At 46.9% G+C, this 27,442-nt stretch overlaps 1 protein-coding gene across 8 annotated transcripts in view; it reads right to left on the bottom strand.

The window, feature by feature from the left end:
* The window catches only part of RTEL1 (regulator of telomere elongation helicase 1), a 119,868-nt gene that overhangs the window by 37,102 nt on the left and 55,324 nt on the right, over nt 1-27,442 (bottom strand). For 6 of the 8 annotated variants that reach the window (XM_084645450.1, XM_084645454.1, XM_084645449.1 and 3 more), the window contains 7 exons: nt 25,069-25,146; nt 18,536-18,613; nt 17,378-17,521; nt 8,762-8,788; nt 7,684-7,799; nt 5,890-6,013; nt 3,988-4,135 (listed from right to left, as the gene is read on the bottom strand). In XM_084645450.1, the coding sequence (XP_084501576.1) occupies nt 3,988-4,135; nt 5,890-6,013; nt 7,684-7,799; nt 8,762-8,788; nt 17,378-17,521; nt 18,536-18,613; nt 25,069-25,146 (715 nt within the window). The remainder of the gene's footprint in view (nt 1-3,987; nt 4,136-5,889; nt 6,014-7,683; nt 7,800-8,761; nt 8,789-17,377; nt 17,522-18,535; nt 18,614-25,068; nt 25,147-27,442) is intronic. The other 2 variants (XM_084645452.1, XM_084645451.1) reach the window with 2 other exon arrangements.

Below are 27,442 nucleotides of genomic sequence, written 5' to 3'. Positions count from 1 at the left end.
TGTGCCTGTCTGTGTGGGAGGACGCTGTGTGGGAGGGCTTTAAGCTTCTGCTCCGGTACTCAGAGTGGCCACTTCCAATGCTCAACTTCAGTGTCTGAGATGTTGTTGCCAGCTTTGTCATCAAAGCAGAGGTCAACTTTGGTGCTGGTGCCGATGTCGGTGACGGGCCTTTTCTCGGTGGTATATTCTCCTTGGTAGTCTTTGTCACCTGTCTGCTTGATGGGGTGCTAAATGATGCTTGTTTGTTCAGTAGCTTGTTGCCTCTGGATCTGTAGTCTGGGCCCAGAAGGTGGAGTTTCAACCTCACATCTCATGACTTGTGCGGTGTCCAGGCTAAGTATACTGAGCACCTGCTCAGAACATGAGATTCTCCCAAGCAGAAAATGACATCTACTGTGCCTGTCTTTAAGGGGAATTAGTCCATCGCAGGATGGACAGGGTTAGAAGCCTGCAGATTTTGAATTCATCGCTATAGAAACACTGTACGGTGGGGCTGACGTGGGGATAGGGGAGGGTTGGAAAGGGAGTCTGTAAGGTGTGTCTGAGAAGAAGTGTTCAGTTCTAATATAGTCATCAGTCCACAGTGGTTGAAACAGAAGATGAGAAGTGATTCTGAAGATTTTCAGCAGAACCAGAAAGAATTTTGCCTGACTTCAGAACTAATGGGTCAGACACTCACTGATTTCCATCTCGCTGCCATGGGCAGTAAGAAGGAAGTGAAGCAGGTGGCAGTCACACTGCCCTTCTATAGAACAAGAGGCAGCTCAGTAGGACCCCTGTGCAGCTCTGACAGTCTGCTGGTCAAAACGTATCTGGACCCTACAGTGGGATCAACGCTGACACATACGCCAAGAAGAAATTGACATACCTCCCCCTCCTCTTACATGCCTGGCGACATGCCAATGTTTCCAATAACTCTGATGGATTCTACAGGATTTCCTACCAAACATCCCTTCTAACCCTCTGGGGCAACCCAGTAGTGTGTGCTGGTATCTCTCATCCTTTGTCTCACTTGCAGTAGAACTGCACTGAACAGCTGAGTCAACAAAAGTCAGTTTAGCTGATCTGTTCCAACTTGGGGACTTTATATCTTGTGATAGGGTCAGGCCAGATGGCTAAAGGAGAGCGATAGAAGGCAGATATATTAGCCCCAGGTTAAGTAGGTCCCTTTTCCCTGGGTAAGGTAGCAGGGAAGGTTCCAGAACAATCAGGAACTTTCTGGAAACAATTAAGGCAGACAGGCTGATTAGAACATCTGCAGCCAATCAAGAAGCTGCTAGAATCAATTAAGACAGGCAGGTTAATCAGGACACCTGGGTTTAAAAAGGAGCTCACTTCAGTTTGTGGTGCGCATGTGAGGAGCTGGGCGCAAGAAGCTGAGAGTGAAAAGGCGTACTACTGGAAGACTGAGAAGTACAAGCATTATCAGACATCAGAAGGAAGGTCCTGTGGTAAGAATAAAGAAGGTGTTGGGAGGAGGCCATGGGGAAGTAGCCCAGGGAGTTGTAGCTGTCATGCAGCTGTTACAGGAGCCACTGTAGACAGCTACAATCCACAGGGCCCTGGGCTGGAACCCGGAGTAGAGGGTGGGCCCGGGTTCCCCCCAACTCCCTACTTGATACCAGAGGAGCTGACCTGGGCTGTGGGTTCCACCAGAGGGGAAGGTTTCTGGCCTGTTCCCCGATCCACTAGGTGGATCAGTGGAGACTGCGGGGATCGTTCTTCTTCCTTTTCCCCATGCTGGCCAGTGATGAGGCTAACTGAGTGAACGGCAGACTTGATCCACGAAAGTGGCCAAACTGAGGGCTGCCATGAACCTCTGAGGTAAGCAAATCCGCCAATAAGCGCAGGACCCACCAAGACAGAGGAGGAACTTTGTCACAACCTTTGTAATTCTGACTTCTGTATTTAAAGGATGGACTTCTATTTCAGGGAAAGCTTGAATAAAATCATATTTAAGCTCACAACACTTTTTACACTGAGTGATCTTCAGAAATCTTACTGCCACTCTTACTACCGAAGTTATTTGTGTTTAAACATTGTGGGTCTCTGAATTGCCCTCAGAGACCAATTCCTGGAGTGAAGTCTGAGTAATTAACTTTTGACTTGGCACAAGATTAATATTAACACAAACATTTTCTATGGTGTTACAGAAGACTTTTTTTTTTTACTTGTTAAAGTGAGACTATTAGCTACTATTAGCCACGTAAATTACTATACTAGACAATCACCTCACTGATTGAGCTTACAAAGTGCTTGTAATTACATGTACCAAACTGACATCTTATTGCCATTTATTCAAGCTTCCTGTCCATGAAACATATTCTCATCCTTTAGGGCCCAGTTGTGTCTGTCTGTAGATACTTTAACCCTACAGTTCTAGGTTCTGGCAACATCAGTTTGATGCTTCTAAAAAGGCATTCTCCCCACACACACAAAATCACCTATTTCTCTTTAGTTTGTGAGACTACCTACCTTTGTGTGTCAGTTACTAAGTAGAGTAGCTAAATATTTTTACTTCTGGCAAAACAATCTGAGTAACAATCAGACAAAGTTGTATGCAGAGTTGCTGTAGCTATGCTGGTCCCAATATATTAGAAAAACAAGATGGGTGAGGTAATATCTTTTACTGGACCATCGTCTGTGAGAGCGATGAACTTTTGAGATTACACAGTGGCTTGAGGAAGAGCTCTGTGTAATCTCAAAAGGCTGTCTGTCTCCCTCCAACAGAAGTTGGTCCAATAAAAGATATTACCTCACCCATCTTGTCTCTCTAATCAGAAAGTATCAGGAAAGCAAGAATAATTTTTAAGAACACCATCTGGCTTGGAGACCATATTTACTGTGCAATGAAACATTGTCAAATTCAGGAACAGCAAGTAGTCCACAACAGAATGGTCTGTTCTAGTTTCTTTGGCATGAAAAACATTTTACCTTTGACATCAGTTAAGCTCAATTTTTTAGGTCACTGGTTCATTTGATGTCAATGCCCTCATTTTGTTTTCGGCGCTATCACAATGTACAGGAGACTAGTATTGAACAGAATGGGAGATGAGGTATGTAGTTAACAGCATTTAGCATCTTTATTAGGAGGATTTCAAATACTTTACAAAGGTGAACAAGAATTATCACCCCCATTTTGAAGATGGAAAAATGGAGGCAGGGTTTCAGATGGCAAGTCAGTGGCAGTGTCAGGATCAGAAGCCAAGCCTTCTGACTTCTTGTTGCCTATTCTAAGCAGTAGGCTATCTCACCTTCCAGAATAGTTAGCCTTGGTCAGAATTCAAGCCATATCAAATAAATCCATGATGAAATTCAACCTGTTGAAGCCTCAGATATTCAAGGCTGTTCATCAAGGAGGAAAAATACCAAAATATTTCAGGTGGGGTAACTATTTGACATTCCCTCCACCTGGACATCTCAGTGGCCAGATAGTTTTTCATTTTTGTCAATTCCAATTTAGAACCCTTAAAAGAAACACTCAGGCACCTGTACCAATGGAGCGGGGGATGGCATGTGTTTATTCACAGTGAAAGCTGAGTTGTAAAGCTAGAAAATTTGAGATGTTTCGAGTTTTTAAATGCAAATAAAAGACTCTTTCCTGTCTGTCTGGTCGCCTCCTCTCTCTACCCCCATATGCTGCCCCCTTTCCATGCATCCCCAGTCTGCTGTCATCTCATGCGCTTTGGTACCCAACCACCTTCAGGTCCCCACTCCATACCTATCAGTCTCTTCCTTCCAGTCTTTCCATTCCCCCATGTATTTCCCCAGACCCCTTCTGTTAGTCTATATCCTTTGATTCTTGGCCCTCCTCTGTTTAACCCCTCCTGGATTCTTGCCCCTCTACATTTCCTAGTCTCCCTGCTCCACCTCTGGCTTGGCCCAGAATCTTTGGATTAAAAAAAAAAAGTTCAGTTTATGTGTTTTCCTATAATACAAGGAAGACACAATTGTAAACAATTTAGAAATGTAAACACCCAGACTTACCCATTCGCTTCCTCTTCAAACTAGGAACATGGTCATCTAAATTCTTTGCTTTTGTCCGAGACAGGGGCTGCCCAGATGATGTGGATGATGTCGGGTCCCCTTCACATATGGTGCTAGAGCAGGAGCTCCGTGTTGGGGGTGGGGGCATCTGCACAAAGACTGGAAAATGTTACACTAGGCAAACACTACCGTTCCACTTCAAAGGCTCAACGTATTTCATTGAAAGAACCCAAGAGCAAAGCTGAAGATAAACTGGATTTTGAGAGGTCTGAACACATATGCACCTGAGATGCGACTGAATAATTAGAAATTAGCATGGGCAGATTAAGCAGAGATGGGGAGGTTCAGCATAGAAACACGTAGGTGGAACAGAGGAATAATGCAACTCTAAAGGGATGTCAGAGTGGGAAGCATCACACAAAATCTTGATGTTCTCTCTGCAGTGCAGCCCCTTCTGATTCAGATGCACTATTCTTTGGCTCCTCTTTACAATGAGATAGTTCTCTTTTGAACCCCCCCCTAAATGCATGAGAATTCTAAGCTCAATTTCAGGCTCACACCTCTCACATACAAATACTTACACAAAGTACCCTGCCACCTTTACTGTGTATTCTTTTGAAGGCACCATCTTACACTTAGCCCTCAACTTCAAAATCCCTTTGTCTATCAGCCGTGCCTCACTATACCATGCAAACTGTATTGTACTAGGACAGGTTTCAGAGTAGCAGCCGTGTTAGTCTGTATCCGCAAAAAGAAAAAAAAAAAAGAGTACTTGTGGTACATCCAGCAATGCCCCTCTGCCATGTACACTGGCCAAACGGGACAGTCTCTACGTAAAAGAATAAATGGACACAAATCAGACATCAAGAATTATAACATTCAAAAACCAGTCGGAGAACACTTCAATCTCTCTGGTCACTCAATTACAGACCTAAAAGTCACAATTCTTCAACAAAAAACAGACTCCAACGAGAGACTGCTGAATTGGAATTAATTTGCAAACTGGACACCATTAAATTAGGATTGAATAAAGACTGGGAGTGGATGTGTCATTACACAAGGTAAAACTATTTCCCCACGTTTATTCTCCCCGCCCCACTGTTCCTCACACGTTCTTGTCAACTGCTGGAAATGGCCCACCTTGATTATCACTACAAACAGTTTTTTTTCCCCCTCTCCTGCTGGTAATAGCTCACCTTACCTGATCACTCTTGTTACAGTGTGTATGGTAACACCCATTGTTTCATGTTCTCTGTGTATATAAAATCTCCCCACTATATTTTCCACTGCATGCATCCGACGAAGTGAGCTGTAGCTTATGAAAGCTTATGCTCAAATAAATTTGTTAGTCTCTAAGGTGCCACAAGTACCCTTTTTCTTTTTGTGTATTGTACTAATGAATCAAAGAGCTCCTTATTGCCAAGGCAGAAGCCAAAGTCTTAAAGATGTCCTAGTACCAAAAGGGCAAATGATAGGATGATTTCTGGCCTGTGCTATTAACCGCTGCTGCTTCTTGTTTTACATACCAGCCAGCTGGGACCTAAATAATTTGAGAGTCTGATCAATTTTTCCAAACTTGTGTCCTCTCCATGTGGGTGACGAGGGGAGTCTTCAGTTTCACTCCCTCATTTTATATACCAGACCAAAGCAACTTGTGTGTAGGGGCAGTCTGGATGAGAGGAAGACAAGAGAAGAGTTTTTTCCTTTGAAATCTAACCCAGAAGGCCCTGTAGCTTGGTGACACATACCCTGCCCTTCCCTGGGAGGGCTGACCCTCAGAATCCTGAGTAAAGGAGATCACTTAAGAATGATGAGATCCTCTGCCCAACCCTCCTACGGCTGAGTGTGCTTAGTCCCTGACACCCTTGGACAAAAACTCCTTCTTTGTTTCACGATACCTACGATTTTTTGAGCAATACGGAAGAACTGGGAGACCTCTCTGACTGCATGCCCGAAGTTGTTGTAAACCTTGACATAAGGGCGGACCCAGGAGGGCAGCTGGGATCTTACATCATTGTTCACGAACCTGTGGAGAATTGGAAAATGGGAGAAAAATCCTTCAAACAGCTCCACTAAATTAATCTCTCAGCAGAAGGCAGCTTTGAACATCTCACCTGAGGAGCTGGAACAGGGATGTGACTGAAGTCTTAAGAGCATACGCAGACACTGTCCTCAACATTACAAATTAAATTTCATAGTATGACTATCCCCCTACTCCTGGGAATGCCAAGCTAAGCAGGAACAGTAAAAACAAGCAGCTGGGTAAGAACACAAAAAAACCTGGGATTGATCTTTGTCCCCAGGAGAGCAAGAGTTTGCTGGAGCCAGGGTGCTTGTCTCTATCATTACAGCTCTGTACTGAACTGCAGCATTCCTGCTAGGTACCAGTTATATCATGCTATCCAAAACTGACTGGCAGCTGCATAAGGTAGAAAAATGCTCATTAGGGATTGGGCTGAAACCACCACATTTATTTCCACTTGTGAACACAGACCAGGATTCATACCCAGATGTCCAGAAACGAAAGGCTCATTCTAAACCAGTGGTTCTCAAACTTCTGTATTGGTGACCCCTTTTACACAGCAAGCCTTTGAGTGCAACCCTCCTTATAAATTAAAATCACCTTTTTTATGTTTAATTCTATTATAAATGTTGGAGGTGAAGCGGGGTTTGGGGGTGGAGGCTGACACCTTGCAACCCCCCCGCGTAATAACCTCAACCCCCTGAGGGGTCACAACCCCCAGTTTGAGAACCCCTGTTCTAGACTATTAGTTCTCTGGGTCATCTACCCATAATCATTAATACCAATCTTGAGATAGTTTATTTTTGAATGAAACTTTATTGTACCCAGCAGTTTCTGGGGGCTAAGTCAGAAATAAACAAAAGGAAGAAGCTGCACGTATTGCAGAGACCAGATGAAAGGCCTGAGAAACAAAACGTTATGGCAAAATGGAAATAACTAGCTTTCTTCTTCAGAAACCGAAATTGGAAGCATGCAAAATACAAAGTGGTGATTCAGTCTCACCCTTAAGAAACAAGGCGGCATGCTCAGAAGGTTCAAACATAGCTACCAACACACCTTGCAGAACGGTCAAACAAAACTCCTACTCAAGCTGACATGGTTCACGGCAGTGGCAGGAATTCACTCATTTCCCAGAAACATGATTCCGTTTAGAAATACAAGTGAGATCGTTTTTAGATTTTCTGGCAATATGCAACTTCTTCCTGCACCTCCCTTAAAAACTGCAATTACCATTCACTCTCTTCTCAGAATTAGTGTAGAGCAGGACTGGAACCCCTGTATTCACATAACTTGTATTAGCATTTCAGGAAGTTCTAACTCCCGGCATGAAAAGGGTTAAAAAAAAGATGTATAAAAAAAGATATATACCTACACACACCCACAAATAATCACTGACAGCTTATTCTGCATCTGCTACTACTACTAACAGCCTCATGGAGGGAATAGGGAGAAAGAAGCTTTTGGGAAAGGAGAACAGAGGATGAACATGTATGTTATTTTCACTTATTAGGGAGAATGATACCTAGCTTGCTGATGATCACTAATGACCTGTAGTCTTCAACTAGTCATACTAATGCACTTATACACACAGTACATACAGTTGAGTGTGTTGGATACAGGAATGTTGGCACATACATCGTTTATAGTCCATCCTACTCAACAGAAGAATTCACCTGTGGTCACAAAGGAAAATGGCACCATAGTCCTGGCGATGTCTGATAACCCTGCCGATGGCCTGGTTCACAGCCCGGGAAGCCTGCTGCCGATACCACTCACGCCCGGATAAATACTAAAAAGGAGGGTGGGGGGGGAGAGAGAGAGAGAGGATCAGGCTAGTCAAATACAGTAATTCCTCGTTTAATGTTGTAGATATGTTCTTGAAAAATGTGACTTTAAGCGAAACCATGTTAAGAGAATCCAATTTCCCCATAAGAATTAATGTAAATAGGGGAGGTTAGGTTCCAGGGATTTTTTTCGTTGCCTGCTAGTACAGTACTTTGTCCACTACTTGTGGGATTCTCTGGAAGAGCAGCCTGTTGGAGCTAGCAGGTGGGGGCCTGGAACCAGGGTGGGCTGGTAGCCCCCCATCAGCTCCCCTCCACACACTCCCCAGCGCCTCCTGCTTGTTGACGGGCCCCGCGGATCAGCGCCTCCCCCCTCCTCCTGAACATGGTGAAACAACTGTTTTGCCACATTCAGGAGAAGCGGGGAGGGAGTGGGGAGGCTGCGAGCCGTGTCCTTGCTCCTCTCCCTCCCGAACCTCCTGAATGTGGCGAAACAGCTGCTTCGCTGCGTTTGGGAGAGGGAAGGCGCTGATCCACAGGGCTCGCAGGTGGGAGGCACTGGAGGGTGGTAGCGGAGAGGAACTAGTAGGGAGGCTGCCGGCCCACCCTAGTTCTGAGCCCCCACCCGCAAAACAATGTTATAAGCAAACATTGCACAACTTTAAAGGAGCATGTTCCCCAATAGATCAGCGATGTAACAACACTAACTGGGATGACGTTAAGTGAGGAGTTACTGTAAGTAAAATGTATTCTCAATGCAGGGGCTACTTGTCTCAGTCTCCAATACATGCTATAAATGTATCTCTAAAAGGTGAGAGTCAAGTGCAAGACTCTGCTAAAGCAATCACTTCCAACTAAACTGAGGCACTACTAATTGCTATGGAACCCTGACCTAATTATTAATAAATAATTCTGCTGTTTAGCCACCGAACTAGGGCTTATAGCCCTGGCCCTACAATGCACTTACCATGTTATTAAATAGCCAACAGCTTCCCTGCAAGATGATAAAGAAAAATTACATAGTATTTGTACTCAAACCTGAAAGGCTGCCAAACAGAGCCCACTACACCCATGGTTTATACATCCTGACCAATTTCCTTTCGGGCCAAATATTCCCTTTGAAAGATAAATGGTTACCATGCATTCAAGCTATTTTGACTGCAACTGTGTTCAAAAAATGTATGGCCTGTGTTTGATTATAACTAAGGATTGCTCACCTTCTTGGAACTGTTGTTCTTCAAGATGTGTTGTTCATGTCCATTCCCATCAGGTGTGTGCACGCCACGTGCATGTCGTTGGAAAGTTTTTCCCTTAACAGCTCTCGTCGGGTCAGCTGTGGAGCCCCCGGAGTAGCACTCAATATACGACCCTGCCGACCCGACCACCCTTCAGTTCCTTCTTGCTGGCTACTCCAGCAGAGGGTAAGGAGGGTGGGCACTGGAATGGACGTGAACACCACATCTTGAAGAACAGTTACGAGAATGTGAGTAACCGTTTTTTCTTTGAGTGCTTGTTCACCTCGATTCCAATCAGGTGACTCCCAAGCTCTCCCCTGGAGATGGGGTCAGAGCTAAGGAATTGTTAACTGGAGCACCGCTCTGCCAAATGCTGCATCATCTCTGGCATGCTGGGCGATAGCATAGTGAGTGGTAAACGTATCCACCAATGACCAGGTTGCAGCTCTGCAGATCTCCTGAATGGGGATCTGGGCCAGGAAAGCAGCTGACAAGGCTTGCACCCTTGTGGAGTGTGCCGTAATAGCCAGGGCTGGGACCTGAGCCAGTTCGTAGCATGTGTGGATGCAGTCTGTGATCCAGGAAGAAATGCCTTGGGAAGAGATCAGGAGCCCTTTCATCTGGTCTGCCACTGCCACAAATAATTGGTTTGATTTCCTAAAAGGCTTAGTGTGCTCGATGTAGAATGCTAGTGCACGCCAGACACCCAGTGAGTGAAGCCTCTGCTCTCATACCAGTATGAGATTTGGGATAAAAGACTGGTAGAAAAATGTCTTGGCTACTATGAAATTGGGACACCACCTTGGGAAGGAAGGCTGGGTGAGGCTTGAGTTGAACCTTGTCCTTGTGGAAGACCATGTAGGGTGGATCGGAGGTTAGTGCTTTTAACTTGGACACCCTCCTAGCTGATGTAATGGCAACCAGGAATGCCACCTTCGATGACAAATATAAAAGGGAACAAGTCACCAGCCATTAGAAAGGGGCCTCCATTAGTCTTGAGAAGGCCAGATGAAGGTCCCATGCAGAGACAGGTTGTCGAGCCTGTGGATATAATCTTTCCAGGCCCTTGAGGAAACGCCCAACCACGGGGTTGGCGAACATGGAACACCCAAAGTCTCCTGGGTGGAAGGCAGAGATAGCAGCGAGGTGCACCCTGATGGATGATCCTGTCAGGCCCTGGTGTTTCAGGTATAAGAGGTACTCCAGGACAAGTGGTATAGGTGTCTGGAGTGGAGGTGTGCGATGCTGGGCACACCAGCAAGTGAACCTTTTCCATTTAGCTAGGTAAGTGGCCCTGGTAGATGGTTTTCTGCTGCCGAGAAAAACCTTCCTTACAGATTCCGAGCACCAGAGCGCCATTGGGTTTAACCATGAAGCTTCCAAGTTGTGAGATGGAGGGACTGGAGGTCTGGGTGGAGAAGGCAACCATGGTCCTGTGTGATCAGATCAGGGTAAAGTGGTAACACGATTGGGGTGTCCACTGACAGCTGCAGAAGTGTGGTGTACCAGTGTTGGCAGGGCCACGCTGGGGCCAGGAGGATTACCTTCGCCTTGTCTCTGGGGATCTTGACAGAACCTTGTGCACAAGTGGAACCCGATGGAAAGGCATACATGAGGCATTCTCCCCAGGGTAGCAGGAACGCTTCCAAGATGGAACCCGGGCTGTGCTTCTGGAAGGAGTAGAACATTGGGCACTTTCTGTTGCTCTGGGTGGCCAACAGAGCAACCTGGGGAAACCCCCATCTTTGGAAGATGGAATGCATGACATCCGAATGGATGGATCACTCGTGGTGGCGGAACGATCTGCTGAGGTGATCCGATAGTTTGTTCTGCACTCTGGGAGATAGGACACCTCCAAGTGAATGCAGTGGGCTTTGCAGAACTTCCATAGCTGGAGGGCTTCCCAGCATAGCGGGGAGGAACAAGGTCCACCCTGTCTGTTGATGTAGAACATGGCAGTGGTGTTAACAGTCATCGCTGCCATGCACTGGACCTTGTAGTTGGGACAGGAAGGTGTGGCAGGCTGGCCGCACTGCTCTGAGTTCCTTGATACTGATAGGGAGTGAGAGCTTGTCCTGCGACCATAGATCCTGTGTTTGGAGATCTCCCAGGTGAGCGCACCAACCCAGAGCTGACTCATCCGTTACTAGAGACCGAGAGGGCTGTGGACTGTTGAAGGGAACTCCTTTGCAGACTGTCCGAGGGTCAAGCCACAGACAGACGGACTTGAGTACGTGATCTGGCACTGACACCACTGAGACTAGGCTGTCTAGTGTTGGGTGACAGGTTGAAGTGAGCCACGCTTGGAGTGGTCTGAGCCTCAGACTGGTATGTCTGACCACGCAAGTTCAGGCTGCCAAGGAGACTCATGCATCCCCTTGCTGTCGTGGTGGGGTATCGCCTGAGGCTTTGGATGTCTGTCATCACTTGGAATCAGGCCTCAGAGGATTGCCCTTGCTTGTACCGAGTCCAGCACCACCCCGATGAATTCTATTCTTTGGGTCGGTGACAAGGTTGACTTGTTCACGTTGAGGAGGAGTCCCAGCCTCTCGACAGTAGCTCTGACTAGTCAGAGTTGAGACTCCACCTGCTCCCTGGAACGCCCCCGTAACAGCCAGTCATCAAAGTGGGGATATACCTGAACCTGCCTCCTGCGAAGAAAGGCTGTGATCAGTGATATGGTGGAGACCTGGGAGGCTGTCAATAGGCGGAATGGGAGGACCGTGAACTGATAATGTTTGTGGTTGACCACAAATGGCAGAAATGGTCTGTGAACAGGCCAAATGGATATGTGAAAATACGTGTCCTTCATGTCGAGAGCGGTGTACCAGTCTCCCGGATCCAAGGAGGGGATGATCGTGCTCAGGGAGACCATGTGGAGCTTCAGCTTGACCAAGAACTGGTTGAGTCCCTGCAGGTCTAAAATGGGTCTGAGACCCCCATTTGCTTTGGGGATTAGGAAATAACAGGAGTAGAATCCCCTGCCCCTTAGCTCCAGAGGAACCTCGTCCACTGCCCCCATGTCGAGGAGCGACTGCACCTCCTGGATAAGGAATTGCTCATGAGAAGGGTCCCTGAAGAGGGACAGGGAAGTGGGATGGGAGGGGGGGGAGGAGCAGAATTGGGGAGATTATCTCACCTCTACCATGAGAAGGACCCAGCAGTCTAATTTTATTTGGGACCAGGCACCGTAGAAGTGGGATAGCTGATTCAGGAAGCACTGGGAAGGATCCGGTGTAGCGGTGGGTACGCCATCCCCAGGCATCCCTTCAAAAGGCCTGGTTTGAGCCGGACGAAGATTTGGCTGGGCCCTGGCCCTGATGGGGAGGTGTAACAGTCTGTGCCTGCCATTCTTACCCCTCCTTCTATAGAAGTCCTGTCTTTGGGGAGGGTAGGAACACTGCTGTTGAGGCTGTGGTTTGAAGTATTTACGCTGGGTAGCAGGAGTATGCATACCCAGGAACTTCATGGTCACCCAGGAATCCTTCAGGCTGTGCAGCTTGGAGTCTGTCTTCTCTGAGAATAATCCTGTGCCCTCAAACAGCAGGTCCTGAAGGGTTTGCTGCACTGCAGAGGGCAGCCCAGGTGCCTGCAGCCATGAACCCCTTCTCATGGCTAAACCTGATGAGAAGGTGTGTGGGGGAGAGTCCGCCGCATAAAGGAAGGTTCGTGCCACCACACTCCCTTTGTCAATAATGGCCATGAATTCAGTTCTGGAGTCTGATAAAGTAGGTTCCTTAAACTTCAACATGGAGGCCCACAAGTTGAAGTTTATCTGTTGAGGATAGCTTGTTGATTAGCTATCCTCTGCTGCAGGGCCCCCGTTGAGTAGACCTTCCTACCAAAAAGGTCTCATCTTTTACACTCCTTGGATTTTGGAGTCGGTCCTTGTTGGCCCTGCCTCTCCTTCTCATTGACCGCAGTCACTACTAGGGAGGAGGGCTGCGGTGTGAGAACAAGTACCCATATCCCTTGGATGGGACAAAGTACTTGCACTCCATGCCCCTCGCCATAGGCGGGATCAATGCCAGGGTCGCCACAGCGTTTTGATATGGCTCTGTATAGTTTTCATCAGGGGCAGAACTATCCTGGAGGAACCCTCTGGCATCAGGCTACCGACCATGGGGTCCTCTGGTTAGATAACCTCTTCCGCCTGCAATCCCTTGTTGCAAGCGATTCTGTGCAAGAGGTCCTGGTGTGCACGGTGATCTATCAGGGGATGTCCCAAGGCCGAAGTCCCCGCAATCGCCTCATCTGGGGATGAGGATGAGGAGGCTAGAGGCAGTACTGGGTTCTCCTGATCATTCAGCTCTCTAGCGTCCCTCTGGTCAGCGCCTGTGGGCTCTGCGCTGAATGTAGTTGCGGCAGCAGTAGTCTGTCCGGCTGTCACTGTGGCTACTTCGACGACGTCCTGGATGGACTGTGGGTCCTGTCCTGGCGTCCATTCCGATCCCTGAGATGCCGGGCAATTTTTATATGGCTGTGGTGCTTGGGTTTCAGAGACTACCAAGCAAGAGCCACAGGAAAATGAGCCCTGGGCCTGGTGCTAAGCCCAGGGAGTCCAGAATGGTCACTGAGGCTGCGGCTGCCAATGTGGAGGCCATGCTGCTGGTGCCTCACTTCTGTGCCGATTCGACCTGTGCCTGGTGCAGCATGAATAAAAGGAGTCCCCATCCGAGTCAGACAACACTGATCTAGATCATCACAACCACAGCGGCGTCGAGCGGTGCTGAGCAGAGGAACGGTGCTGCTCCGCCAGTGCCGGGGACCCATGCATGGGGTCCTGAGCTGGGGAATGGTGCCTCAATGATGGTGAACCCGAGCAGTGCCGAGGTGAACGGTGCCATGTCACAGAAGGTGATTGCCGCATCATGGCTAGCTTGCCTCTAGATGGTGCCAGATGCGGTGCCATAGAGGCTTGTCCCTGATAGCCAGAAGTTGAGGGGCCGTCATTGCTATTAGGTCATAGAATCATAGAATATCAGGGTTGGAAGGGACCCCAGAAGGTCATCTAGTCCAACCCCCTGCTCAAAGCAGGACCAATTCCCAGTTAAATCATCCCAGCCAGGGCTTTGTCAAGCCTGACCTTAAAAACCTCTAAGGAAGGAGATTCTACCACCTCCCTAGGTAACGCATTCCAGTGTTTCACCACCCTCTTAGTGAAAAAATTTTTCCTAATATCCAATCTAAACCTCCCCCACTGCAACTTGAGACCATTACTCCTCGTTCTGTCATCTGCTACCATTGAGAACAGTCTAGAGCCATCCTCTTTGGAACCCCCTTTCAGGTAGTTGAAAGCAGCTATCAAATCCCCCCTCATTCTTCTCTTCTGCAGGCTAAACAATCCCAGCTCCCTCAGCCTCTCCTCATAAGTCATGTGATCTAGACCCCTAATCATTTTTGTTGCCCTCTGCTGGACGCTTTCCAATTTTTTCACATCCTTCTTGTAGGTTGGGGCCCAAAACTGGACACAGTACTCCAGATGAGGCCTCACCAATGTCGAATAGAGGGGAACGATCACGTCCCTCGATCTGCTCGCTATGCCCCTACTTATACATCCCAAAATGCCATTGGCCTTCTTGGCAACAAGGGCACACTGCTGACTCATATCCAGCTTCTCGTCCACTGTCACCCCTAGATCCTTTTCCGCAGAACTGCTGCCTAGCCATTCAGTCCCTAGTCTGTAGCGGTGCATTGGATTCTTCCATCTTAAGTGCAGGACCCTGCACTTATCCTTATTGAACCTCATCAGATTTCTTTTGGCCCAATCCTCCAATTTGTCTAGGTCCTTCTGTATCCTATCCCTCCCCTCCAGCGTATCTACCACTCCTCCCAGTTTAGTATCATCCGCAAATTTGCTGAGAGTGCAATCCACACCATCCTCCAGATCATTTATGAAGATATTGAACAAAACCGGCCCCAGGACCGACCCTTGGGGCACTCCACTTGATACCGGCTGCCAACTAGACATGGAGCCATTGATCACTACCCGTTGAGCCCGACAATCTAGCCAGCTTTCTACCCACCTTATAGTGCATTCATCCAGCCCATACTTCCTTAACTTGCTGACAAGAATACTGTGGGAGACCGTGTCAAAAGCTTTGCTAAAGTCAAGAAACAATACATCCACTGCTTTCCCTTCATCCACAGAACCAGTAATCTCATCATAAAAGGCGATTAGATTAGTCAGGCATGACCTTCCCTTGGTGAATCCATGCTGGCTGTTCCTGATCACTTTCCTCTCATGCAAGTGCTTCAGGATTGATTCTTTGAGGACCTGCTCCATGATTTTTCCAGGGACTGAGGTGAGGCTGACTGGCCTGTAGTTCCCAGGATCCTCCTTCTTCCCTTTTTTAAAGATGGGCACTACATTAGCCTTTTTCCAGTCATCCGGGACTTCCCCCGTTCGCCACGAGTTTTCAAAGATAATGGCCAATGGCTCTGCAATCACAGCCGCCAATTCCTTCAGCACTCTCGGATGCAACTCGTCCGGCCCCATGGACTTGTGCACGTCCAGCTTTTCTAAATAGTTCCTAACCACCTCTATCTCCACAGAGGGCTGGCCATCTCTTCCCCATTTTGTGATGCCCAGCGCAGCAGTCTGGGAGCTGACCTTGTTAGTGAAAACAGAGGCAAAAAAAGCATTGAGTACATTAGCTTTTTCCACATCCTCTGTCACTAGGTTGCCTCCCTCATTCAGTAAGGGGCCCACACTTTCCTTGGCTTTCTTCTTGTTGCCAACATACCTGAAGAAACCCTTCTTGTTACTCTTGACATCTCTTGCTAGCTGCAGCTCCAGGTGCGATTTGGCCCTCCTGATATCATTCCTACATGCCTGAGCAATATTTTTATACTCTTCCCTGGTCATATGTCCAACCTTCCACTTCTTGTAAGCTTCTTTTTTATGTTTAAGATCCGCTAGGATTTCACCATTAAGCCAAGCTGGTCGCCTGCCATATTTACTATTCTTTCGACTCATTGGGATGGTTTGTCCCTGTAACCTCAACAGGGATTCCTTGAAATACAGCCAGCTCTCCTGGACTCCTTTCCCCTTCAAGTTAGTCCCTAGTGGCTTCAAAAGTGACTGGGATGGAGGGAGACTCCAACTCCTCCACCTGACACTGTCTGTCCCGAGAGTCGCTGGGCACTGGACTCAACGGTCCCCTCTGGGGAACAGAAGTCAGCGGCACTGACTCCTGGTACATGGGTGCTGCGTGCTCCTTTGTGTGATGCACTGCTCTTCCGCCTGGCGCTACCTTCAGCACTGGGCAACAACCCCTGTCCATCTTCTTGTGCCACCTGTGCGACACTTGTGAGTGCGAGCGGTGCCTGGCTGACTGCGCCACTTCTGGTGCCGGGGACCACCGGTGCCGAGGGTCTCGAGTCAGAGTCTTTCCTCAGTGCCGTGTCACGCACTGAGGCTGGGGCACTCCGCACCGACATGGTTAGTGTCAGATCCCGGCGCTCTGTGGCGAGCTGCGGACAGAGAGCGGACTCCATCAGAAGTTGTTTCAGCCAGAAATCCCGCTCTTTCTTTGTCCTAGTGCGGAAAGACCTGCAGATTTTGCACCTGTCTGTTTGGTGTTCTTCCCCCAGACACTTCAGGCATGTGTCCCGGGGGTCACCCATTGTCATGGGCTTCCTGCAAGGTTTAAGCCCTTGGCCCCAAGGCCTGCCCCAGAGCCGAGGGAAGGTAAGGGATAGGGGAGAACCCTGCACACTAACCCAAACTATTATATACACTATGTACGGGAAATTAAAATGAACTACTAACTAAAACCTAGACTGAACTACAGACTGAAGAAGAAAGCTAAGGGAACTGAAGGGGGGTCGGGTCATGTCAGCAGGGTCATATATTGAGTGCCATGAAAGTACCACTCCAGCGGACTCCACAGCTGACCTGATGCAAGCTGCTATGGGAAAAACTTTCCGACAACCGTGCATGCAGTGTGCGCACACCTGATTGGAACTGACGTGAACAAGCACTCGAAGAAACACCACAGTAATCAGAAATGGAAAAACCGATTACTAACCTGAACTGTCACTGCTGTTCTTTGAGATGTGTTACAAATGTTCTTTGTACTTCAGGTGCGTGTGCATCCTGTGCACCAGGTGCACACACATTTGAAATAAAACAGACACGTGCAATCTCTTGAAGATTTTAAAATTTCAGCACAACCCAGCAGGAGGTGGGGGGTGGGAGAGGGATGTCAAATTTGTATGGTTTGATAGAGAAGGTTTGCTTACTGTGGCCCCACAGAGATGGGAAGAAAAGCCATATGCTGGACAGAGAATCTATGAGTCAATGGACTGGCAAAAAAAAATTGCGAAAAGCTCCCCAATCTTACCTGTGCCCCTGAACCTTGTCTTTTCATTTCATCCAGGAATTGCATCTTTAAAACGACTCTTGGTTCCATGCGAGGGGGAAATGGAAGCCCAGTGATGACAACACCTCGTCCGTTCATGTCTGCAAAGTCCAAGCCTTCGCTGGCCTGAAGATGAACAGTGTTTTCAATCACTAACAGGGAATTAAGTGACATTTCAGAGCAGTTCAGGGGTTGTGGCCTCTCTGCCTTAAATTACACATCTAACAATTGTAGTTTGAGAGTAGTGGAAACAGTTTGAACTGGATTCCATACTTTTATTGCCAGGGCTTTAATCCCAGTGGTTTCCTACTATCAGGCCTTGACCAAGTAACACATCAGCCAAAGGGTGTAAGGAGAGGTTTCTCTGCTTCTCTCCTATTTCTATGGTTTCTGAGATAGCAAGCATTTCAACCATCTTCCTGATTTCCAGGTTGTGTTGCCAGCACACCCATTACTGATTATACATTTCATGCCTGAACTTTCTGAACTGTCCATACACCAGAGGATGACCATTAATAACAACATCTATTTACAAAAAGTGTGCTCCTCTTCTGGGGCACCGGATAACAAAATGCAATATAATAAGACCTCCCTCAACATTCAAAACAAATACAACCATTTCAAGAGGATCAAATTCACTTCTAAAAATAGAAAAATATGACTGTAAAACCACCAAAACTGGCAGAAGGGCTCCAGGGCAGGCACTGGGTTTGAACTAACTGTAGCTTGTCTTTTGAAATTGAACAACATTTCAGACAGTTGTTTCTCTATAACGTTAGGCTGACAGAAACATTTGTCAAGTCTTGTCTAATACAGTCCTTCTCATACAGCAATACAGCTCTTCTGTGAGCAACCAAAAGAAAATGTAGGAAAGTATGAAGCTGTTCCCCTTTGAGATCATGCACGTATCACCAGTAAAACCATGAATGACAGACCTGTGCACTTAAAATAGAGTTGGAAAAACTATGCATTCTGCATTTGCTCCTTTATTTCACTAGGGCTTTTTTATACATGTGATTATTTATAGATACTACTTTTAGCAAAGAGAAATGTGTGTGTTTGTGTATCTGGAAGAGCTACAGTCTTCCAAATGCAAAAAGCAGCTTGCTCTCAAGAATGACAAACTCTGTTCTACATTACCTTTCCCCGACATACTGCCAAGAAAGTAGCTCCACTAGACTTGGGACAGACAATCTTATCATAATATGCATCCATGATCTACAAGACAAACAGGTTAGGTAAGAGGAAGAGAGAAAACCACCTCCTTTACACACACACACCAAACAAACTTGTACATCATAACAAGTTTGACTCACATACTAAGATTCAAGATGTAGTTAACTAGGCTTAGTGTCAGTTTCCTTACTGGAGTACAACTATGGATGTTAGAAATATTTGCTTTCCAAAAGCCCCTTATTACAAAGAATCCCACAGATCTTCTGATAGGTGACATCACAATGTTATGTCTATCTCTGAAGGGAAAACAAAGAACTTATTATGCTGTACTCTTATGACTCCACATTGGCAAAAGAGGAAAACAAAACAAAGCAATTTGAGGTTATCATTTACTCTAATCGTTGTCAAGGAGAAGAGGCTGGAATTCAGTAGAACAGAAAAAGGTGGGGAAAGCGTGAGGAATTTCAACAAATTAAGAAACTAGAAGGATATTAATTTAAAACTTTAATTCTGCTTTCAATAAACTATTTATGATGCAAGCAGCACATGCCAGAACTGCATCAATATCTGTAAATATGAAGAATTATATTTTAAGAATTTCACTAGGTACAGAAAAATAAGTCTGTTGCCACCAAGGCCTAAACAACTAAAACTTACGTTGACTTAGCCACATCACTCTGAGCTGTGAAAAATTTCACACCCTGTGTGACGTAGTGAGGTCAACCTAATCCCCACTGTAGACAAAGCTAGGTTGATACAAGAATTCTTCTTTTGACCTAGCTACCACCTTTCAAGGAGGTGGATTTATGACAGTGATGGAAAAGTGTAATAATAATTTTAGTCAGGAACTTCCTTTAACATGTTGCAGGCTTATTGCCTCAGAAGAGGCAATGATTCAGTGAAAATTGGTATAAACTGTACCTAGCAACTTCCTGGATTACTAACATGTTCTTTCCTCTACACTTTAAACTGCTGGTATTAAAAACTTTTGTTATCTTTTTAGCAGAGGAATACTTATCTGTAATCTAATCTTGTTTCTAAATTAGGTCACTTCCATCTAATTTTGTAATGGTTTCTTTTTCAATAAACAATTTAAACAGTAAACAATATTGTACACTATCAGCCAAGGGAGTGCACGTAACAAGAAAGTTGTCCTTTCTTTCCCCTCTTGACAAATGGCCAGCCCATGATTGTAACAGCTGTACAGTTGGCCTCCTCTTCCCTTACAACTATTGAATACCAGTATCTTCCAGCAACGCAGTCCCAAGAAACACTAAACAAAGCTGTGCCAAGGTGAGAGAGACACACACAGTAGTATTTATACTGAGAAGTGGTAGAAGTTTCTCTTCCCTGTACTAGAGTTCATTGCCTTCTTTCTTTGGTTGCTTCTAAACCATCCCCGCTTGCGTGTGTCCGCGCGCGCCTTGGAAATGCATTAGATTTTAAAATTTTTTAATTTTTTTTTTTTAAAGATTCCAATGGAAGGATACACTTCAGAGCCCCTTTACACCCAAACCAAGCCCCCTGGGAATTACTGGGTTCAATACTGGTGTCGAAGAAAAGGAATATGCCATTGGTGTGATATTCCAGTTGAGTTGCTTCCACAAAGGCAGACCCTGATGGCGCCCCTGATTACCATAATTGAGGTCCTGGGCAAAAGTTAGTGTTACCCAGACAAGATAAAAGCATTCTGAATAAAAAACACACACTTCTATGTTACCGTGAAAATTTTCATAATCAAAAACAAACTGCAACAAGTTGGAGGGAAATGGCCTGCAGAATATCCAAGAGCTTGATTTCCAATGCTGACTGCTGCACTGACAGACTGAGCTACGCTTTTCTACGCTATCCTTCACCATGGTGTCTAAGTAGGGTGACCAGAAAGCAACTGTGAAAAAACGTCACAGGGAGTGTGGGGTAATAGGTGCCTATATAAGAAAAAATCCCCAAAACGGGACATCTGGTCACCCTATGTCTAAGCACGTGGTACTAATATCCGAAGCGCAGGCAGATTTCAAACCATGACTATATTAGCACTGGTCTACACTACGAGTTTAGGTTGAATTTAGCAGCATTAGATTGATTTAACCCTGCACGTGGTCCACACAATGAAGCCATTTTTGTCGACTTAAAGGGCTCTTAAAATCTATTTCTGTACTCCTCCCCGATGAGGGGATTACCACTGAAATCGATATCACGAGGTCGAATTTGGGGTAGTGTGGACACAATTTGACGGTATTGGCCTCCGGGAGCTATCCTAGAGTGCTCCATTGTGACCGCTCTGGACAGGACTTTCAACTCAGATGCACTAGCCAGGTACACAGGAAAAACACCGGGAACTTTTGAATTTCATTTCCTGTTTGGCCAGCATGGCGTGACCATGCAGTCCCAGAATCGCAAAAGAGCTCTAGCATTGACCGGATGGGAGGTACCGGATCTGATCGCTGTATGGGGAGACGAATCCGTGCTATCAGAACTCCGTTCCAAAAGACGAAATGCCAAAATATTTGAAAAAAATCTCCTAGGGCATGAAGGACAGGGGCTATAACAGGGACCCGCAGCAGTGCCACGTGAAAATTAAGGAGCTCAGGCAAGGCTACCAAAAAAACAAACAGGCAAACGGCCACTCCGGCTCAGAACCCCAGACATGCCACTTCTATGATGAGCTACATGCAATTCTAGGTGGTGCCCCTTCCACTACCCCACCCCTGTACGTGGACTCCTGCAAGGGGGGAGTCTCACGCAACTGGGATGAGGATTTTGGGGACGAGGAAGATGATAATGAGGAGGAGGATGAAACCATTCTCTCCGACAGCCAGGAACCGTTTATCACCCTGCAGCCAATACCCTCCCAAGATGGGCTTCCGGACCTTGAAGGTAGAGAAGGCATCTCTGCTGAGTGTATCTTTGTAAATAAAATACGTGGTTTAAAAGCAAGCGTGTTTAATGATTAATTTTCCCTGAAGACTTGGGATGCATTCGCAGCCAGTACACCTACTGGAAAAGTCTGTTAACGCATCTGGGGATGGAGCAGAAATCCTCCAGGGATATCTCCATGAAGCTCTCCTGGATGTACTCCCAAAGCCTTTGCAAAAGGTTTCTGGGGAGGGCAGCCTTATTCCGTCCTCTATGGTAGGACACTTTACCATGCCAGGCCAGGAGCACGTAGTCTGGAAACTTTGCATAAAGCATGGCAGCGTATGATCCCGGTGTTTGCTGGCACTCAAGCAACATCCGTTCTTTATCTCTCTGAGTTATCCTCAGGAGAGTGATATCATTCATGGTCACCTTGTTGAAATAGGGGAATTTTATTAAGGGGACATTCAGAGGTGGCCATTCCTGCTGGGCTGTTTGCCTGTGGCTGAAAAGAAATCATCCCCGCTTTTAGCCTTGCGGTGGTGGGGGGCCCTATTCACACTGAGCTGTTCGCGTTTGGCTGGCAGAGATCTTCCCTGATACTAGTCACGCGGTGGGTGGAGGGGTGATCATCCCAGAGAATTGTGTGGGGGGGGAAGGGTATTTGGGTTTGTCCTGCACGTTAACCCGAAAACCACAGCCCCTTCTTTTAAATAGCTAACCCAACGGGTGCTTGGTATGGGAAAGGAGGGCGCTGCTGTTTGAAACGATTCACCGTGAAAGAGTCTACCCATTGTTTTCTAAAATGTGTCTTTTTAAATACTACTCTCCTTTTTTTCCTCCTGCAGCTGCAAATGTTTCAACACTCCCCTTATCATCTCCGTCCCAGAGGCTAGCGCAGATAAGGTGGCAAAAAAAAAAAAAAACCACACACTCGCAATAAAATGTTCTCTGAGCTCATGCAGTCCTCCCGCACTGAAAGAGCTCAGCAGAATGCGTAGAGGCAGACAATTGCAGAGTCCAGGAAAGCAGAAAATGACTGTGAGGAGAGGTGGTGGGAGCAAGATTATAGGAGGCAGGAGGCAATGCTAAGGCTACTGGAGGATCAAACTGATATGCTCCGGCGTACGGTTGAGCTGCAGGAAAGGCAGCATGAGCACAGACCACCGCTGCATCCGCTGTGTAACCGCCCGCCATCCTCCCCAAGTTCCATAGCCTCCTCACCCAGACGCCCAAGAATGCAGGGGGGGGCCCCTCCAGGCACCCAACCACTCCACCCCAGAGGACTGCCCAAGCAACAGAAGGCTGGCATTCAATAAGTTTTGAAGTGCAGTGTGGCCTTGTCCTTCCTTCCTCCCCTACCCCACGCGGTGCTTCCCTCTGCCTCCAACCCTCCCAGGCTACCTTGGCAGTTATCCCCCTATTTGTGTGATGAATTAATAAAGAATGCATGAATTTGAAACAACAACAACTTTATTGCCTCTGCAGTGGTGATCGAAAGGGGGAGGGCGGTTGGCTTACAGGGAAATAGAGTGAACCAAGGGGGCAGGTTTTCATCAAGGAGAAACAAACAGAACTGTCACACTGTAACCTGGCCAGTCATGAAACTGGTTTTCAAAGCTTCTCTGATGCGCAGTGTGCCCTGCTGTGCTCTTCTAACCGCCCTGGTGTCTGTTTGCACGTAATCGGCAGCCAGGTGATTTGCCTAAACCTCCCACCCTGCTATAAACGTCTCCCCCTTACTCTCACAGATATCATGGAGTACACAGCAAGAGTAATAACAATGGGAATATTTTGGTTTCACTGAGGTCTAACCAAGTCAGTTAACTGCACCAGCGCGCTTTTAAATGTCCAAATGCACATACTACCACCATTCTGCACTTGTTCAGCCTATAGTTGAAAAGCTCCTGACTACTGTCCAGGCTGCCTGTGTATGGCTTCATGAGCCATGGAATTAAGGGGAAGGCTGAGTCCCCAAGGATAACTATAGGCATTTCAACATCCCCAAAGGTTATTTTCTGGTCTGGAAAGTAAGTCCCTTCCTGCAGCTGTTTAAACAGACCAGAGTTCCTGAAGATGCGAGTGTCATGTACCTTTCCCGGCCATCCCACGTTGATTTTGGTGAAACGTCCCTTGTGATCCACCAGTGCTTGCAGCACCATTGAAAAGTACCCCTTTTGGTTTATGTACTGGCTGCCAGGGTGGTCCGGTCTCAAGATAGAGATATGCATTCCGTTTATTGCCCCACCACAGTTAGGGAACCCCATTGCAGCAAACCCATCCACTATGACCTGCACATTTCCCAGAGTCACTACCTTTAATAGCAGCCACTCAGTGATTGCGTTGGCTACTTGGATCACAGCAGCCCCCACAGTAGATTTGCCCACTCCAAATTGATTCCTGACTGACCGGTAGCTGTCTGGCATTGCAAGCTTCCAGAGGGCTATCACCACTCACTTGTGAGGGCTGCTCTCATCTTGGTATTCTTGCGCTTCAGGGCAGGGGAAAGCAAGTCACAAAGTTCCATGAAAGTGACCTTACTCATGCGAAAGTTTTGCAGCCACTAGGAATCATCCCAGACCGGCAACACTATGCGGTACCACCAGTCTGTGCTTGTTTCCCGGGCCCAGAATCAGCGTTCCACTACATGAGCCTGCCCCATTGCCACCAGGATGTCCAAATCGCCAGGGCCCGTACTTTGAGAGAAATTGGTGTCCATGTCCTCATCAATCTCATCACCGTGCTGCCATCGCCTCCTCGCCTGGTTTTGCAGGTTCTAGTTCTGAACATACTGCAGGATAATGCGCGAGGTGTTTACTATGCTCATAACTGCTACGGTGATCTGAGCGGGCTGCATGCTTGCCATGGTATGGCGTCTGCAAGACAGCAGAGTTGCAGCGGAAGCGGTGGCTGACGACCAGCGAGGTGGATTCAGGAGAGCAGAGTGGCAGCGGGAGCCCATGACAGCCAACATGGAGAAATTTGCTATTGAGACAAGGGCAGGAGAGCAGAGTGGCAGCGGAAGCGGTGGTTTGATGACGACGGTTAGCAGTCCTACTGCACTGTCTGCTGAAAGCAGTATGGCGTCTGCACGGAAAAAAGGCGCGAAGCGATTGTCTGCTGTTGCTTTCACGGAGGGAGGGGCGACTGACGACATGTACCCAAAACCACCCGCGACAATGTTTTTGTCCCATCAAGCATTGGGAGCTTAACCCAGAATTCCAATGGGTGGCAGAGACTGCAGGAACTGTGGGATAGCTACCTACAGTGCAACGCTCCAAAAATTGACACTAGCCACGGTACTGTGGACACACGCCGCTGACTTAATGCGCTTAGTGGGGACACACACAATCGACTGTATAAAATTGCTTCCTAAAAAAATCGATTTCTATAAATTTGACCTTATTTCATAGTGTATAGACATATCCTTAGTGTTCAGTACACCTCGTCAGGAGAATGGAGCATGAGGGAAGGTAGAAAGGAGAAGGGAAGACCTGTATTTCAAGAGCACTTACAGCTCTCTTGGTTTTAACCCAACAGCATGCAGTTCTGTAGTCACTGCTGCAAACACATCTTTGGAGAAGTATTTAAGCATAAAAAGGAGAACTTATTAAATGAGACAGACAACACAAATGACCAACCTCTGTGAATGTTCCTTTATTCCTTGGTTCCACAAACATGGGCTTCACTTCTTCTATTCTTTTAGCAAAGTCATGCTCCTATTAAACAGAGAGCAAATAAGTCAGAAGTACATATGGGAAAGGAAACCACAGGTGGTGGTAACTACATGCTCCCCATCACCTATTCCTTTCTTGCCAGCCAGAGTTGGTGGCAGGGGCATGCAGCTTCCAATGGTAAGGAAATGAGCTGGGTCCAGGCAGCAGTTCCAACATGGGCAGTTTAGACAGAATGGCCAGGACACTTTCTCCATGCTTTGTGCATCTTTTCAGAAGCATGCCAGCAGTGAGGTCACCTCCTTCCTTCCAACTTGCAGACCCTTGGCGCCCAACATCTGCCTCCTGGATACTCTTCCTGCAATCTGCACTGAAAATCTGTTTCCCTGCTCCTCACCACTGCCCCACACTGGTACCTTAGAAGGGGAGCAACAGTTACCTAGGCAAATGTCCTACCATGGCTTCTGCTGGGAGACACAACTCACATTAGAAAAATGTCCCTGACTTCAGCCAGAAACAAAGACGGGGATGTGAGCAACAGCAACCAAGGAAAGATACAAACTACAACAAATTTATTATAATTAAAAATAAAATAATAACCCAACTGGGAGTTTAGTATCAAGGATTTAACTATTTACTATCAACTTTTTTTAAAACAAGCCAGTTAGGAAGTATTACCACCCTTTGGTATGTCTGTCTCAGAAAACCTCCAAATGGATTAGAATCCAACCAAAACTCAGCTTCAAGTCATTCAGGAGTCACCTCCATATTAAGGATACCAACAGTGAACAAGAGGAAAGTGAGTCAGTGATTTAGTCTAGGAAAAGTACTGCAGAAAGCTAAGGGAATAGGGTGACCAGACAGCAAGTGTGAAAAATCGGGACAGGAGGTGGGGAGTGACATAGAAGCCTATATAAGAAAAAGACCCAAATAACCAGACTGTCCCCATAAAATTGGGACATCTGGTCACCCTATAATGGAAACTATGGAAGTTGTAGCTCTCCCCTCCTAAGCCTCAGCATGCCTCAAGTGGTCCCTTCTGAAGAAAAGCTGTTTGGCTTTTGGCTCATTTATCAAGAGGACGATGGTCCAAAACTTTCCTCCAGCCTGTATAATGCTTATTTAAGCAAATGGTGAGATTTTCCTTAATGCCCCAATATTCGTTTAACTCTGTTTCCACTAAAGTCACTGGTAATGAGGAGCTAATTGAGATGATATGCATGCTTTAGAAACTTCACCTTAATCAATTAAGCAAATAAAGAGTGTACTTGACACAAGACAAGCATGAGGACTGTGTAGAGCAGCAGCATCTGCTCTCAGGAAAGGGCTTATAAGGAGATGCGGATCTGCTGCCACTCCAGTTCCTTCTCAACTACGAAGGCTGGAAGACTCCACAGCAGAGGAGAAGGAAGATAGTAGGTGGAGTACCCATAAGGACAAAACAACTCGAAGACTTCAAGTTACTTTACAGGTAAATAACCTCTCCTTCTTTGACTCACAAGCAGTATCTTAACATGGAGGCAGGTGCTGAGGCAGCAAATCCAAGGCAGTTTGGGGGACTGAGTCACCAAAGGTAGCATCAGCCATGGATGCAGATATCATAGCATAATGTCTGGTGAATGTGTGAACCAGGACCAGGTTGCAGCCCTGCAGATTTATGTTACGGGGACATCCTTCAGAAGGACTACAGAAGTGTTCTGAGACCTGCTGAAGCGGGTTGTCACTCTGTGAAGGGAATGTATCCCAGCAGCTTCATAGCGGGTCAAGATACAACCTGAAACCCATTTCAACAGTCTGAGTGGAAACTGGCTGTCCCTTCCTCCTTTCAACATAGAAGTCAAAGAGTCTGGCAGAGGCCCTAAAAGTCTCGGTCCTGTCGAGGTAGAGGTGAGGGCCCTCCTGATAGCTAGTGTGAGGAGACTAACTTCCTCTTTGGAGATCTGAGGCTTCAGAAAAAATACCAATAAACAAATCTCTTAGTTGATATGAAATTCTAACAAGACTTTAGGGAAGAATCGAGGATGGGGGCACAGCGTCATTCTGTCACAGCAGAAGGCAGCGTACGGTGGGTCTGCCATGAGCACCCCCAAGTTCTCCCATTCTTCTGGCTGAGGTGATAGCTATCAGAAAGGAAATTTCAAGGGAGAAGTGGAAGAGAAGACAGGTAGTCATGGGCTCAAATGTGGGGGGGAGGCGCTACCTCAAGGCATTGAGAATCAGATTACGGTCCCATGGAGGAGATGGGCTCTGGACAGGGGGAAATAATTTATAAACTTGTAAGGTATCTGGTCATGGTTGGATGGGCAAAGACTAAAACCCCTTCTATAGGTAAAAGGAAGGC

This window comes from Lepidochelys olivacea (assembly GCF_965140295.1).
Source record: "Lepidochelys olivacea isolate rLepOli2 genome assembly, chromosome: 13".
Lineage (NCBI taxonomy): Eukaryota > Metazoa > Chordata > Testudines > Cheloniidae > Lepidochelys > Lepidochelys olivacea.
The sequence above is the reverse complement of the archived record's forward strand: the minus strand, read 5'-3'. Positions and strand labels throughout refer to the sequence as shown.